At 46.2% G+C, this 17,020-nt stretch overlaps 1 protein-coding gene across 1 annotated transcript; it reads right to left on the reverse strand.

Annotated features, from left to right (window-relative positions):
• Positions 1-271: 271 nt before the first annotated feature.
• On the reverse strand, positions 272-1,602 carry LOC124390116 (protein transport protein sec31-like). Its single transcript, XM_046855846.1, has 2 exons — positions 1,289-1,602; positions 272-993 (listed from the first exon to the last, which is right to left on the reverse strand). Exons 1-2 carry the CDS (start codon positions 1,290-1,292, stop codon positions 494-496), a joined length of 504 nt encoding a protein of 167 aa, XP_046711802.1. The 5' UTR covers positions 1,293-1,602; the 3' UTR covers positions 272-493.
• Positions 1,603-17,020: the final 15,418 nt, after the last annotated feature.

Genomic DNA, 17,020 nt, shown 5'->3' on the forward strand with positions numbered 1-17,020 from the left:
GAACTCCCAGGCGCACCTTGCTGTCCCCAAAGAATAAGAAGAGTCGACTGCAGTATGCCAAAAGTCATGTGGACAAACCACAGAAGTTTTGGGATAGTGTTCTGTGGACTGATGAAACAAAATTAGAACTGTTTGGGCCCATGGATCAACGCTATGTTTAGAGGAGGAAGAACAAGGCCTATGAAGAAAAGAACACCTTGCCTACTGTGAAGCATTGTCGAGAAAAAATATTTTAATCAACCATATCTAGCGTGTGTTATAATCAAACTAATATTAATCAAACTAAACTAACCTAACTAAATATAGAACTTATTAAATACAATAGAAGTAGTCTGACAAAACCTATTTTAACTATAGGCTAATCAAACCTTTATTTACATCAAGTATTGATAATAATATTAATAAGGTATTTACGTGTGTGAGTAGGATAGAATCTGACTGATATGAGTGTATGGAATAGGCAAAGAAGGACAGGAAACAAACTTGAGGGAGATTAAGCATCTTTATTGAAATAGCAGGGTGTGTGGGGTTCTGCAGCAGCAGGGGACATGAAGGAGTAGCTGAATCTAGGCCCAGGTGAAGACACAGAAGCATGGGCAGGAGACATAAAGGAGTAGCTTGGTCCAGGGATGGGTGAAGACACAGGAGCACGCTGGTTTGGCGGAACGGGAGATGTAGGGGTATAATCAGTGGGAGACCAGTGTGAAGGATAGGGAGAGAACTGCGGTGCTGTGTCAGGAAAACAGGAACATTCGTGACGACGGTTGAGATCAGGGGAAGTCTGTGAACTCCCATCACGCGTTGTAAAGCCCCGCGCAATGCGAGGAGGCACGAAGGCATCAGCTGGGACACTTGGGCGGGAGAGCTGTTCTAGAAAATGAGTAAACTCAGCAGCAATTGAGGAGAGCTGAAATTGGCGGTACTGTCTGCGAAGAACAGCCAAGGCCGATGCTCTAGGAGGCAGGGGTGGTTGAGCTGATCGGCGTGGTGGAGCTGAGCAAAAAGAGACCAAATGAGACCAACAGAGATAAGATGTTAAAATAGGGAATATCATAGTGTCGGTTGAGCACAAGCAAAGGATAACACTCAAGGAAAATCATATACACTATGTAACAATCAGTTCAGAATACACAATTAGAAAAAATTTAATCTAGGCGCTTGCAAGTATTAAATAAAAGCATTATATAATCAAGCACAGTATACAAGCAATCAAAGACGATGACATAACTCAAATAAGTGAAAGTAGAATAGCAAACAGCATTATAAAAGAATAAAGCATAACACTTACCCATTGCAAATGCAGGAAGACAAAACAGGCCGCAAAAAGGTTGTTCACACTTGAGAGACTGAAGAACGTATGGTTGAACTCAGAGAAAAATAAGGGCTTTATACTCACTCATATTTTTTTTAACATAAAGTTATGGGCCGTAAATAAGGGGAAACGGGAAAAAGACAGGAACCCCAAATATGGTGTTGGTTGGGAGAATAGAAGCCAAGGCCAAAGATAAGGGGAACTAGGAAAAGAAGACAGAAATGGAAGAGAAGGCAGAAAATGGAAGATAAGGGGGAAAAGAAGACAGAAATGGAAGAGAAGGCAGAAAATGGAAAATAAGGGGAATTACTCAAGGTCAAGGAATAAAAAAATAAAAAGATACGGTGGCTACAGGGTATAAATATGAGCATGAAACAACAGTCAGTGTACTTCCTCACTTTGGCGTGCTCTATCATTTTTGATGTGCTGTTCATTTTGATGGGAAGTACCCAACTTCTATTGAGCTCATTAGAACTTGCATGGAATAAAGAAGTTTTGCTTTTACTCATCCGGGACTGAGGATCCTTCATTGGCGGTTTGTGTCTATTATATTTGTGTTTTTTCTAGAATTCGCTGAGCATTATTGGGAATTCCCTGAGCAGAAAATCCACCCTCGATGTGTCGCCTCAGAGACGGGCTCTGAGTTCCGACAGCATGGCGGGGGGTCAATCATGCTTTGGGGCTGTTTTGCTTCTGCAGGTACTGGGAAGCTTCAGCGTGTGCAAGGTACCATGAATTCTCTTCAGTACCAGGAGATATTGGATGACAATGTGATGCAGTCCGTCACAAACCTTGATGCTTGGAAGACGTTGGACCTTTCAACAGGACAATGATCCCAAGCATACCTCCAAGTCTACTAGAGCATGGTTGCAGATTAAAGGCTGGAACATTTTGAAGTGGCCATCGCAGTCACCAGACTTAAATCCGATTGAGAACCTCTGGTGGGACTTAAAGAAAGCAGTTGCAGTGCGCAAGCCTAAGAATGTGACTGAACTGGAGGCTTTTGCCCATGATGAATGGCGAAGATACCCGTAGATCGCTGCAAGACACTTGTGTCAAGCTATGCTTTACGTTTAAAAGCTGTTATAACTGTAAAAGGATGTTGTACTAAGTACTAAGATTGAATGTCACTTGGGGGTTGAATAAAACTGATAATGATGTGAGCTCAGAAAAGACATTTGTGGTTATTTCATTATAAATGTTATGTTATATTTGTCTGACCTACACGTGCCTCTTTGATTTAATTGTAAGCAGGATGACTGAATGATCATAATCAATGTCAAACCGACCAAAACAATCAATTTCAGTGGGGGTTGAATAATTTTGAACACAACTGTATATAACATTTATATAAAGTCTTTCCTGTCTGCCATTTCCCACTAGAAACAACCTGTTGTCATTAACCCCAGAGTGGTAAGGACCTGTATTTGGATGGGGATGGCATGGTCCTGGTGTGTTGCCCTCTGTAATACTGGACCCAATTCAGCACATAGATCCAGGAGCACAGCTGTAGGAATCTAAATCAGCTTATATTCCAGTCATCATCATGGGCCAAGAAATCATCATGGTCCCTGGAGACTCTTTCTCTCCTTAATCATCCATTGGCACTGCAGCATTTATGTTTTATTCCAGCTCATTATGGAAAAATAAAATAAACTGATATTTGGTACTGTGCCATGAACATAAAAGCAATAATAGCTACAGAGGAGCTCCTTCTTCCCTCCTGTACTGTACTGTTTAATCCCATTTAAAATGCTTTCAGTGATTCTACATTCTGTTTATATGAAGTGTTTTTTCACAGTTTGCATGTTAATTGGCTGTATGGTGCATTTAAGTGCATGTAAATTATGTGAATTTAAGAATCACATATGGCTGGAAAAGACAAGTGTCCAAATACTTTTGACCACACAGTGTGTATCAGCTGAAAAGCAGCAGCTTCGGATCAGTCGCGTTTCCACTGGGATTCAACTCTGAAAGATCACTTTGGATTTTTATTATATGAAATATTTTATATTATATATTTGATATTATTCAAATTATTATTATACAGTCTCCTCCATGCAGCTCGTCCCTGTGAGGACTCAGTCTCCTCCAAGCAGCTCGTCCCTGTGAGGACTCAGTCTCCTCCAAGCAGCTCGTCATTACAGTTAATTTGCCTTGTGATTAATTTACCAGATTCTTTTATTCTTATGATAATTTCTTGCTTACAAACGTCTTAATAGGTAGATGATTATGACTGAAGGATGATAAGAGACTATAAATACTACCATGTGTTTAAGTACAAAATCTGTTTGTGTTCAGAGTCCAGAGAAGGTAAGTATAATGAATAATCTAAAGAAAATTAGATAAAGTCTGTTAAAAGTGCAGTGTTGTCAGGAAACAGAAGGAAGCAAGGCCAGGTAGCATGAATGAATGATTTCTTTTCTAATAGCTCATAACACACATCTGATACGTGCTAATAACATGTTCTCTCATTCTCTATTTTCAATGCACTTCTATTCTCCCTAATGGTCAATTTAAGTATAACAACAACAGGTCACCACATGCAGTACCACTCCGCTACACTATGGAACCTGCTGCTGAGAAGGTTGATGTCCAATGTGCATAAATATAAACATATCTCTCAAAATCTAACTGGAAAAATAAAAATTAAACGTAGAAAATTTACTGACTCAAATGCCACAATCATCTCCACTGTTTTGAGCGTGTTAGGCTCAAGGTTTGTATGACTGCACCATGTCTCTCAGGTCTTTCTTCACTGAAGCAAGGTCATTGGCTGAAAACTGATTTTCCAGCTTTTTAGAGTAGCTCCTCTTAGCCACTCTATTAGGATCAATGATGAGGATTAATCTTCCTCATATTAATGAATTAATCATGTACTACAGTATTTGAAAAGCAGTTGTAATCCTGTTAACTCAGAACAGAAAGCTGAGGGTACATTGGGAACAAGTTTCCCAAAACTGGATAGTTGCAATCGTAAAAACATTTTGCCTGAATTGATATTTCTGCTTATTAATGCTTTTTGTTGACTGTGTGGTTCCATTATGTAGTAGTCATCACATCTGATTTACATGCAGAAGCTCCTGAGTTTAACATTTACATTTACATTTGCGGCATTTGGCAGATGCCCTAATCCAGAGCGACTTACAACTGAGCAACCCCTAGTGGAACCATGCAGCTGGCATGGATGGCATGGAGACTCAAAGCACTTTTGTACGTCGCTCTGGATAAGGGCGTCTGCTAAATGCCACATATGTAAATGTAAATGTAATGCAAACCTGAATGAGGTTTATGTTTTTGTGACCAGTTATGTTAAGAAAGCGAAGATATTCCCAAAAAGTTTTACTCAATTCTGCAAAAAAAAAAAAAAAAAGCATTTCAAAAGTAGAATCAGCAACTCAAGGGCAAGGTTCCACTGGGGTTCAAACCCAGGACATTCTGTGTGTAAAGCAGACGTGATGACTGCTACACAATGGAATCTGGAATATTTTTTAGATAACTTTTATTTTCACTCATTACATTTTACACAAATATCTGTCATTTTTAATTCTTACATTTTCAAAACCGGCTTGTTACTTTAGTTATAATCCATTGATTTGGTTAAATGTCAATATTTTTTATTTTCACTGAGCGCCAATTTCAGCCCACCAAACCATTTCCTGTCATTGTGCATCTTTTTCAATCCACTGGTGTATAATGTCCTGCCTCTCACTCACCACAGATGTAGACTAGTTTACGAGCTAAGAATCAGCACCTCTGGTACAGTATGAGGTAATGGTCTGTGATGTCATCACTCTGAGGTAAAATATCTATATCAGTGACATCTGTTCCGTGGAATATTATTAAGTTTATTAAGGGTCCGTAGTGCCCCGGTGCCAAAGGGAACGATACCTGGGCGGGCCGCGTAGTAGGTGAGCTGGGCCAGAGCAGAGAGACAATCGAAGTTGAGGTGTTGGGAGCATTAGGTTCAACCCAGGAATTTACCTGGGACGAGTGAGCATCCGTCCGTAATGTTTCCAGCACCTCTTTCCACTCTCGCAGCTGGGCATGCTTTGCATGTAGATCGCAAATCTGTTTCTCCAAAGCCTCCAGCTCCAACTCCACCGTCTGCAACTCAAAGGAGTCCTCACCTGTGCTCAAAGGCAGACACACAACCGACAAAGTGCTTATAATCGCGAACAGATTTGAGAAAAAATGTGAGGCAATGAATGTAGTCAACACTAGTGGTAGTCGAGTTAACGAGCTACAGGCACAAGTCAGGAAGACAAAAAACAATTCAGGTTGATTTAAAGAGGAAAAAGAGATATATAAATAGTAAAGTTAAGTTTGAAAATGCCAACAGAATGTGTGGATTACTTTACACAGGGGACCATAAGTTTTTGGACACTTTGCTCTTGTGTGTTTTTTTGTGTGAATTACCTTACCCTGAGGACCATAAGTTTTTGGACACTTTGTTTTTCTGTTCTTTCTTGATTATTTTGCATTAAAGACTTCTGTTTTGCTTTATTGCTGCGTCCTGCATTTGGGTCCTACTTTTGCACCACTGACAGTGTAATTGTAAAAACTATGCAGTGGTTTGTTAAAGACTAAAATAGTTTGTAGAAGTTTAATTATTAGTATGTATCTTGTTTGAAACTTATATGTGATAGAAGATCACAATAATTGCTGTATTTATTTATTAATAGTATAACCCAGCCATTAGGAGGCACAAGCCAGTGCATTCTTAGTGCGGTCCCAAGCCGGGTAAATGGGGAGGGTTGCGTTAGGAAGGGCATCCAGCGTAAAACATGTGCCAAATCAAATATGCGGATCACAAATGAGAATTTCATACCGGATCGGTCGAGGCCGGGTTAACAACGACCGCCACAGGTATCGTTAGCCGACAGGGTACCGGTGGAAATTGGGCTACTGTTGGCCGAAGGAGGAAAAGGAGAGGAGGAAGACGTCTACAGAGACGGCAGGAAAGGAGCAGTGTAGGAGAGTGGAGGTTAGGGTTGGTACTTTAAATGTTGGTACTATGATGGGTAAAGGAGAGAAGTAGCTGATATGATGGAGAGGAGAAAGGTAGATATGCTGTGTGTTCAGGAGACCAAGTGGAAAGGGAGTAAGGCCAGGAACATTGGAGGTGGATTTAAACTGTTTTATCATGGTGTGGATGGAAAGAGAAATGGTGTAGGGGTGATTCTGAAGGAAGAGTACAGTAAGAGTGTAGTGGAGGTGAAGAGAGTTTCTGATAGGGTGATGATCGTGAAGGTGGAAGTTGAAGGATGATGATAAATGTCATCAGTGCCTATGCTCCACAAGTTGGCTGTGAGATGGAGGAGAAGGAAAGATTCTGGAGTGAATTAGATGAAGTGGTAGATGGTGTACCTAGGAAAGAACGGTTGGTGATTGGGGCAGACTTTAATGGGCATGTAGGTGAAGGAACAGAGGTGACGAGGAGGTGATGGGTAGGTATGGTTTTAAGGAGAGGAATGTGGAAGGGCAGATGGTGGTAGATTTTGCTAAAAGGATGGAAATGGCAGTGGTGAACACTTATTTTAAGAAGGAGGATCATAGGGTGACGATAAGAGTGGAGGAAGGTGCACACAGGTGGACTATGTGCTATGCAGGAGATGCAACCTGAAGGAGATTGAGACTGTAAGGTGTTGGCAGGGGACAGTGTAGCTAGACAGCATAGGATGGTGGTCTGTAGGATGGTTTTGGAGGCGAAGAAGAGGAGGAGAGTGAGGACTGAAAGAAGAATAAGATGGTGGAAACTGAAGGAGGAAGAGTGTAGTGTGAGGTTCAGGGAAGAGGTCAGAGAGAGGCTCAGTGGTGTTAAGGAGGTGTTGGATGATTGGGCAACTACTGCAGGAGTGATGAGGAGGCAGCTAGAAAAGTACTTGGTGTGACATCTGGAAATAGAAAGGAAGACAAGGAGACGTGGTGGTGGAATGAGGAAGTGCAGGAGAGCATAAGGAGAAAGAGGTTGGCAAAACAGAAGTGGGATAGACAGAGTGATGAGAAAAGTAGGCAGGAGTACAAGGAGATGCGGCAGCAGGTTAAGAGGATGTGGCGAAAGCCAAGGAAAAGGCATATGAGGAGCTGTATGAGAGGTTGGACACTAAGGAAGGAGAAAAGGATTTGTACCGATTGGCCAGGCAGAGGGACCGAGCTGGAAAGGATGTACTGCAAGTTAGAGCAGTAAAGGATGGAGAGGAAATGTGTTGACTAGTGAGGAGAGTGTGTTGAGAAGGTGGAGGAGTATTTTGAGCAGCTGATGAATGAGGAAAATCAGAGAGAGAGAAGGTTGGATGATGTGGAGTTGGTGAAGCAGGATGTAGATAGGATTAGTAAGGAGGAAGTGAGAGCAGCGATTAAGAGGATGAAGAGTGGAAAGTCGGTTGGACCAGATGACATACCGGTAGAAGCGTGGAGATGTTTAGGAGAGATGGCAGTGGAGTTTTTGACCAGATTGTTTAACAGGATTTTGGAAGGTGAGAAGATGCCTGAGGAATGGAGAAGAAGTGTGCTGGTACCGATCTTTAAGCATAAAGGAGATGTGCAGACCTGCAGTAACTACAGGGGTATTAAGTTGATCAGTCACACCATGAAGTTATGGGAAAGAGTAGTGGAAGCCAGGCTGAGAGAAGAGGTGACCATCTGTGAGCAACAGTATGGTTTCATGCCGAGGAAGAGCACCACAGATGCCTTATTTGCTTTGAGAATGTTGATGGAGAAGTATAGAGAAGGACAGAAGGAATTGCATTGTGTATTTGTGGATTTAGAGAAGGCGTCGACAGGGTGCCAAGAGAGGAGTTGTGGTATTGTATGAGGAAGTCAGGTGTGTCAGAGAAGTATGTGAGGGTGGTGCAGGACATGTATGAGGACAGTGTGACGGCAGTGAAGTGTGCAGTAGGTACGACAGACTGGTTTAGAGTGAAGGTTGGACTGCATCAAGGATCGGCCCTGAGCCCTTTCCTGTTTGCAGTGGTGATGGACAGGTTGACGGACGAGGTCAGACAGGAGTCTCCTGGACTATGATGTTTGCGGATGATATTGTGATTTGTTGTGAGAGTAGGGAGCAGGTTGAGAAGAGCCTGGAGAGGTGGAGATATGCGCTGGAGAGAAGGGAATGAAACTCAGTAGGAGTAAGACAGAATACATGTGTGTGAATGAGAGGGAGGGCAGTGGAGTGGTGCGGTTGCAGGAGAAGAGCTTCAGAAGGTGGAGGAATTCAGGTACCTGGGGTCAACAGTGCAAAGTAATGGAGAGTGTGTTAGAGAAGTGAAGAAAAGAGTGCAGGCAGGGTGGAGTGGGTGGAGAAGAGTGACAGGAGTGATTTGTGATAGTAGGGTATCTGCAAAATTGAAAGGGAAAGTTTATAGGACTGTGGTGAGACCTGCGATGTTGTATGGTTTAGAGACAGTGGCATTGAGTAAAAGACAGGAGGTGGAGCTGGAGGTAGCAGAGCTGAAGATGTTGAGGTTTTCGTTGGGAGTGGCGAGGATGGATAAGATTAGAAATGAGTTTATTAGAGGGACAGCGCATGTAGGATGTTTTGGTGACAAGGTGAGGGAGGCGAGATTGAGATGGTTTGGACATGTGCAGAGGAGGGACATGAATTATATTGGTAGAAGAATGCTGAGGATGGAGCCACCAGGTAGGAGGAAAGAGGAAGGCCAAGAAGGAGGTTCATGGATGTGGTGAGGAAGACATGCAGGTAGTTGGTGTGGGAGAGGCAGATGTAGAGGACAGGGTGGTATGGAGACGGATGATCCGCTGTGGCGACCCCTAATGGGAGCAGCCGAAAGAAGAAGAAGAAGATTTATTAATAGTATCATAGTATATTTGATATTGTTATTTATAATGCTTATTTTGTATTATTTTTGCATGAAATTGGGCAAAACATGATAAGGAAAGAAGCAGGGGAAAGTGTTGTTTTAATGTAGGGTCATGTATTGTGCTGTATGAGTTTGTGGTAATTATAGTTGCAGGTAACTATTATTGTTTGTTTTATTATTTAGAGCAATATATATGTCAGGGATCCACCTGCCACGCCCCCTTTGATGGCTCTCTATGCCTCCGCTCTCCCTAGAGCTCCAGGTTTAACCACACACACCTGGAGCTCATCATCAATCATGCCTACACTCTCTCTGGAGCTCCAGGCCTAATCACGCACACCTGAAGCTCCTCATCACTCCACCCCGCTTCTATATAAGCTCTTCATTCACTCCCACTCCCCTTTCGTTATTAAATGTGTTAGATGCTACGTACTGCTGCATGGTTTCACAGTTGCATGCAGTACTCACGGGTTCCGTCCGTTCGTTCGGACTCTACCATTCGGTACCGGCTGTGTTTCTCCTCCCCGCGCATTTCGGATCAGCTACGCTTCTCCCCATGCGCACCTCGGACTCTCTTAAGGACTTGTGTGTGTGTGTGTTTGTGCGCGTGCGTGTGTGCTTGGGTGCTTGTGTTTATCTCCCTCCCTCACTCTGGTCAATAAAACCAGAGCGAGCTGTACTCCGGCTTCCGCCTCCCGTTTCTCTCGCACCCTGACAGAATAACGAACCTCCTGAAAGGGATTGAAAAAAAAAATAAAAAAATGATCAGGTTGCTGCCGTGTTCCCAGCGCGATTCAAACCTCGGATGGAGGATTCGCTGTGCCACGATGAAGCGACGGCAAAGCTCCGCCTCTCGAAACACCCGGAAGCACGCAGCCGATTCATCCTCGCCGGCTCAGGAACGTGCAAGCATGGCCGCGCCACGCCCCCCCTGCGAGTCTTATGGAATTCCCGGCTCGCTTTTTCGGCGATATGGCGGAGTGGGCGTTTTGTATGGGCGTGGTTAAATATATGAGTTTCTATCCTCCTCTTCCACCACCAAAACAGCTAAAATCAGGCTCCATATCTCCCTCTTGTCTGGAGACTCTCTCTCTCTCGCCAGTAAGCTGTGGATCGCATTCAGAGGATTTCGCTCGTGTACTCATTTCGTTGAGCTTCTCACGGGATGTTCGGGATGAATCCGGCGTATATGCTTTGCAACCCTATCGATTCTGAGCAGGCTCCACCCCAGGGTTTCCAGGAGGACTTTTTTCCACTCCAGAGTCCTGAAGAGAGCTCAGCTCAGCTCCACCATGTCTCTGAGAGCTCCGTTCCACTCCAGCTTGTTTCCGAGAGCTCCTCTCAGCTCCAAGGACTCCAGGCGAGCTCAGTTTCGCCCCAGGACCTCCAGGAGATCTCCGCCCTGCTCCAAGTCCTGCAGGACGGCTCTGCTCCGCCCCCGGGCCTTCAGGAGATCCTCACCCTGCTCCAGGACCTCTAAGAGAGCACAGTGAAGCTCCAGTGTGTCCCGAGAGCACCTCTCCGCTCCAGAGTTTCCAGGAGAGCTCCTTTCCGCTCCAGGGTTTCCGGGACAGCTCTGTTCCGCTCCAGAGTTTCCAGGACAGCTCCTTTCCTCTCCAGGATTTTTAGGAGAGTTACTTTCCGCCCCAGTGTGTCCATGAGAGCCCAGCTTCGCCCTCGGACCTCCATGAGAGCCCAGCTCCGCTCCAGGTCTCCACAGAAGGCTCATCTCTGTCACAGAGCATCTCCGAGAGCTCCTCTCTGCTCCAGAGAGTCCCCGAGAGCTCCTCTCTGCTCCAGAGAGTCCCCGAGAGCTCCTCTCTGCTCCAGAGAGTCCCCGAGAGCTCCTCTCTGCTCCAGAGAGTCCCGAGCTCCTCTCTGCTCCAGAGAGTCCCCGAGAGCTCCTCTCCGCTCCACAGTGTCCCCGAGAGCTCCTCTCCGCTCCACAGCGTCCCTGAGTGCTCCTCTCTGCTCCAAGGTCTCCAGGTGAGCTCAGTTTCGCTCCCGGAAGGGCAAGCGCAGCTGTGGAGAGAGAGAAGTTCGAGAAAACGTGTACGGAGCGGGAACCTGCATATGCCGATAAACACGCACATGAACCTAAGCGAACATGCGTGAACACACATTTAATAACAGACCGTGAGTGTGTGGGTGTGAAATAGAGGCAGGTGATTAGAGTCAATGAGCATCAGGTGTGTTCATTGAAGCCGAGAGCACAACATCTCCATGTGGGCGGGGCACGCATGAGAGAAGAAGCGGTGCTTGAAATGCCCAGGTGTGACAGCCCTTGAAGGGGGAGTGGCAGGGGGATTCCTGAGAGACGGCCCTGGCGACACCCCGAGGCTGGACGGAGTCCTCGGTGGAGGTCTGGAGCTTGGAGACGGCCACCGCGGAAACCCGGAATGGGGTGACGCCCACGGCCGGGATCTGAAGCAGCGCGACGACCTCGGCGGAGACAGGGGCAGAGAGACGACCCCTGGAGACCAGGAGTGGGCGGCGCCCTTGGCGGAGACAGGTGGCGGAGAGACGGCCCCTGGAGCTCTGGAGCGGAGCGGCGCCCTCTGCGGAGACAGGAGAAAAGGCGTGGCGTCCCTGGCGGCAACCTGAACGGATCAACGTTACCCAGGAGGGTCTGGGCAGGACCTCATCACCCACGGGACCTGGGTGGAGAGACAACCCTGGTGACTACCGGAAGCAGTGCAGAGCTCTCAACGGGGCTTACTGGCTGGGAGACCCTCTGGGTGGAGCCCGGAGATGGAGCGAAGCCCCTGACCAAGTACCGAGGTTGAGTGGTGACCTTGTCAGGGTTCGCTGGTGTGACATCACCCTCCAGGGAGCTCAGAGGCAGGATGTCACCGTGAGAGGGGTCCTGAGGCGAGCCGTCACCGAGGGAGGAGCTCATGAGCGAGACTTCGCCGTGGGAGGAGCTTGGGAGCAAAACTTTGCCATGGGAGGAGCTCTGTAACGTGACTTGGTCTTCTAAGTGCTCGTGGGGCGAGCCATCACCTTTTGGGAGACTGTGGGGCAAGCCGTCGCCCGGATGAAGCCAGGGGCAGCGGTTCGACATCCTTTCGCAGTCCCAGGGCTGAGGTGAGTGCCCTGGGGACCCCTTGGGCGAAGAGGAGGTCTGTGACTTAGCTTCGCCTTCTGAGTGCTCGTGGGGCGAGCCTTCACCTTTGGGAGACTGTGGGCGAACCGTCGCCGGTGGAGCCCGGGGCAACGGGACGACTTCCTTTCGCAGTCTCGGAGGTGAGTTGTGTGATCCGGGATCCCATTGGATGAAGAGGTGTTCTTGGGGATGCATTGGCGTGGAACCGGGCTCTCCTTGGGATGCTGGCGCGAACCGAGCTCTTCTTGAGACCCTGAACGGAGCAGAACTTTCCTGGGAGTCCTGGGACGGAACCGAGCTCTCCTTGGGAATCGGGAGCGAGAGGAACTCTCCTCAGGGACCGGGAGCAATGCCGAGCTTTCATCAGGGACCTGGAGCGAAGAGGAGCTCTCCTGGAAGCCTAGGAGCAGAGAGGAGCTCGCCTGGGGACCCTGGAGCGGAGAGGAGCTCGCCGGGAGGTGCTGGGACGGCCGAGTTCTCTTCAGGACTCTGGAGCGGAACCGAGTTCTCGGGACTCTCTGGAGTGGAACCGAGCTTTTGGGGACTCTCAGGGACAGAGAGAAGCCCACGGGTTCGCTCAGGGACAGAGAGGAGCTCACGGGTTCGCTCAGGGACAGAGAGGAGCCCACATGGTCACTCAGGGACAGAGAGGAGCCCACATGGTCACTCAGGGACAGAGAGGAGCCCGTGGTGGAGACCTGGAGCGAAGTCGAGCTCTCCTTGAGGGCCAGGAGCAAGGCGGAGCTCTCCTGGAGGGCCTGGAGAGAGGCGGAGATCTCCGGGAAATCCGGGGATGGAGCCAAGCTCTCGGGGAGGTTCTGGGGCGGAGCCGAGCATTTACAGAGGTCCTGGGCTGGAGCCGAGCACTCACAGAGATCCTGGGGCCAAACGGAGCTCTCCTCGGGGCACGGGAATGGAGAGGAGCTCTCGGGGCCGTTCTGGAACGGAGCTGAGCTCTCTGTGGACACCTGGAGCGGCACGGAGCACTCTGTGGACACCTGGAGCGGAACGGAGCTCCTTTCAGGACCCTGGAGCGGAACGGAGCTCTCTTCAGGATCCTGGAGCGGAACGGAGCTCTCTTCAGGACCCTGGAGCAGAACGGAGGTCTCTTCAGGATTCAGCGGTGCTGGGCAGGAACATAGAAACTTAATCCACACTGAGAAAAGAAATGCAGCCGTACCGGGAGGATCGGGGTAATCCAGGGTGTGCTCCGGAAGGGCAAGCGCAGCCGTGGAGAGAGAGAAGTCCAAGAAAACGTGTACGGAGTGGAAACGCGCATACGCCGATAAACACGCACATGAACCTAAGCGAACATGCGTGAAAACACATTTAATAACAGACCGTGAGTGTGTGGGAGTGAAGGGCAGGTGATAAGAGTCAATGAGCATCAGGTGTGTTCATTGAAGCCGAGAGCGCAACATCTCCATGCGGGCGGGGCACGCACAAGAGAAGAAGCGGAGTGCTTCGGGAAATGCCCAGGTGTGACAGCCCTTGAAGGGGGCGTGGCAGGGGGATTCCTGACAGCTATATTTTGTTGAAGTTGTTGTGTTTATAAAAAAAAGTTATTTTTGTAATTGTCAGATGCTCAAATCATATAAACATATTGTAAAATGTGTACCCTGTGAATTAACATAATAGTGGCCCTTTAAAGGTGTAAGCCCCAAGCTTTTGGTTGAATATAACATGCATATAACTTTTTCTGTGTCTTTCAGGCTTCTGATGATGTTCTCAAAGAAAAGCTACAGCTCTCAAAGGTCTACCTTTGTTAATGAGGGAAAGGTTTTGCCTGGTAATTGTGTTATCAGTCTGTTATCAGCATATTCTCTCATACCTGAGGTACAGATCCTGTAAAGAGAAAACAGTTTTGTCTGGTGTCTGAAACTAATCTGATAACTGTTCTATAAGCTAAAGGGCAAGGGAAAGAGTAGAATGGAGGAGGCAAAGTATTGGTAAAATGTATTTATTGAATAATCCTAGTTGAATACTTATCAGTAATGAGTCTGACACCACAAATTAAGTGTTACTCTATATTGCCAAAAGTATTGGGACACCCCCCCTTTTCTATTCTAACATGAAAATGCCTCTGTGTATAAGGCAAGGTTTAAAAGGAAATGATTGATTCATTCAGTGTGGAAGAACTTGACTGGTCTCCATAAAGCCAAGTCCTAATCCCATCTGAACACCTCTGGTGTGACTTTAAATGCAGACCTTGAGCCAAAAACTCAAACCAAACACCAATGACTTGTACATATGGGTAGTCAATTTAGACACTTCTAAATCTGTTGCAACAGAGATGGAAATACAATTTGTAAATACATGAATTATGTTTTCATCTTTGTTGCCACAGTTTTGGAAGTGCCTTTTTTCTGTTCTAAAGAAGGGTGTGTCCCAATACTTTTGTCCATATAGTGTAAGTACAAGTCTTTGGTGTTTGGTGGTGTTTTTGGCTCAGGGTCTGCATTTAAAGTCCCACCAGAGATGTTGATCTGGGATTAAGCCTTTGCTTTCTGCAGACCAGTCAAGTTCTTCCACACTGACTGAATCAGTCATTTCTTTTTTGAACCTTTCCATACACAGCAGCATTGCTATTTTAGAATAAAAAATGGTCCTGATTGAAAAAACAATCTCACCACTGTAACCGAACGTGAAGAGGCAGAACATCATCTAATCAAAAAAGGGTGTATCAAGAAGAGCTGAAACTGCTGAGCAAAGGAATCCCTCTACCACAGCATAATCCTTTACACGCTCTTGACGCTTTTCTCCATGACGACGGCATACTCAGGGTGGAAGGGAGGCTGTGCAACTCCTCTCTTCCCAACTTCATCAAGCACCCTGCAGTCATTCCTAATGATCATCACATCACAAGGATGATTATTGCTTATCATCACTAAAAGATGAAACATTAAGGTAAAGGTCTTACTATCAACGAAATAAGGTGCAGTGGCTACTGGATTACAGGAATTAACTGGGCTGTTGCATCCAACATTCGTCAATGTGTCATCTTTAGACGGCTACGCAGACCTATGGAGGAGCAAAAGATAGCCGATCTACCGCCGGAACGGTTGGAGCCATCCCCTCCTTTCACTTTCTGTGGCATGGATTGCTTCGGGGTATTTCTTACAAAACAAGGAAGAAAAGAGAACAAGAGATACGGTCTTCTTTTCACTTGTCTTAGTTCCCGTGCTGTCCATATTGAGATTCTCGAAGACATGTCGACAGATGCTTTCATCAACGGCCTTCGATGTTTCATCGCCATACGTGGTGCTGTTCGTCTGATCAGGTCTGACCCAGGAAGCAACTTTGTAGGAGCCAAAAATGAGTTCAGAGAAGCTCTAAAGGAAGTTGATGCAGATCGTCTTGCTGTATTTCTTGCAAATAGGCAGTGCGACTTCAGAATGAATGCACCCCATGCTAGCCATTCAGGAGGGGTGTGGGAAAGACATATAAGGACTGTGAGAAGTGTCCTAAGATCCACTCTCGCTCTTTCCTCTGGTAGACTAAATGATGCTTCGTTACGGGCCTTTTTCTATGAAGCTATGGCTATAGTCAACAGCCGTCCTCTGACTGTTGACAATCTCAGTGATCCCCATGGCCTCGAACCACTCACCCCTAATCATCTTCTGACAATGAAATCTGTCCAGGCCTTACCTCCTCCAGGTGAATTTATCAGGGAAGATATGTATGGCAAGAAAGGGTGGAGACATGTTCAATACCTTGCAGAACAGTTTTGGAGTCAATGGCGAACGGAATACCTCGCCAACATAGCTCTTAGACAGCGCTGGCATGCTCCAAGAAGGAATTTTTCAAGTTGGATATATTGTAATCCTGAAAGTAAAGGATTTGCAGAGGAATGAGTGGAGATTGGGTAGAGTTTCAAAAGTCACTACTGACAAAGATGGACTTGTACGGAGAGTTAAACTCCAGCTTGGTGACCGTAAGCTTGGCAAGAAAGGGGAGCGTCTTCACGAGTTGCTATAAAATTAGAAGCACACAATTCCATCAAATATAATTATATGTTTAAACATTAAGATTTGTACTCACGGAAATCATTAAAGTAGTGAAACCTGTTCATTAGAAGGGGGTGTCCCAATACTTTTGGCAACATGGTGTATATCCAAGCAAACACAATGGAAAATTGCGTCATGTGTGATTTTTGGGTGTCCTATCTCAAACAATATAAAAATCTCTTTGTGGTACAGCAGAACTCAATAAATTATGGGTTATAATTCTGTCTTTATGCTGCTTTTTACTGCAAGACACAGACCCAGAAGACACTCACACAGAAGGGATGAAGAAGGGGTTCTTAACTGTCGTTGAAGATGATGTTGCCACCATCCATTCAAACCTAAATGTAAGGTGCCTGTCTGTGGTTTTAGAGGAGCAAGTTGTGCTGGATAATGTGCAAGATGTCCCTACAGCTGTTGCTCTCCTATTTTACTTGATTTATGCCATCAAAATCCTTCGCTCTCCTAAAGAACTAAAATACACTTTTGAAACTATTCAGAAAGTGTTTATTGGCCTTGACCCCCAGTGCTCTGCAAGAGTCCAGTCCTTCAAAAACAAACTGTTAAAGTTGAAGTAGCTGCAGTTCATATGGCTGATCAAAAGTGCAAGTACTGATTTGTTCCTGTTTGTTTAGTAGCTGTATAACAGTGCAACATAGGCCAAAGTCAGTTTTGAGTTTTAGTGTAAGGTTTTATGACTGTTAAGTTTTGTTTTTAACAGTTGTAATACTTGATTGCTCTTGCGCATATGTTAAAACTCTGCATGTTTATT

Source organism: Silurus meridionalis, chromosome 8 (genome assembly GCF_014805685.1).
Source record: "Silurus meridionalis isolate SWU-2019-XX chromosome 8, ASM1480568v1, whole genome shotgun sequence".
In the NCBI taxonomy this organism is placed as follows: Eukaryota; Metazoa; Chordata; class Actinopteri; order Siluriformes; family Siluridae; genus Silurus; species Silurus meridionalis.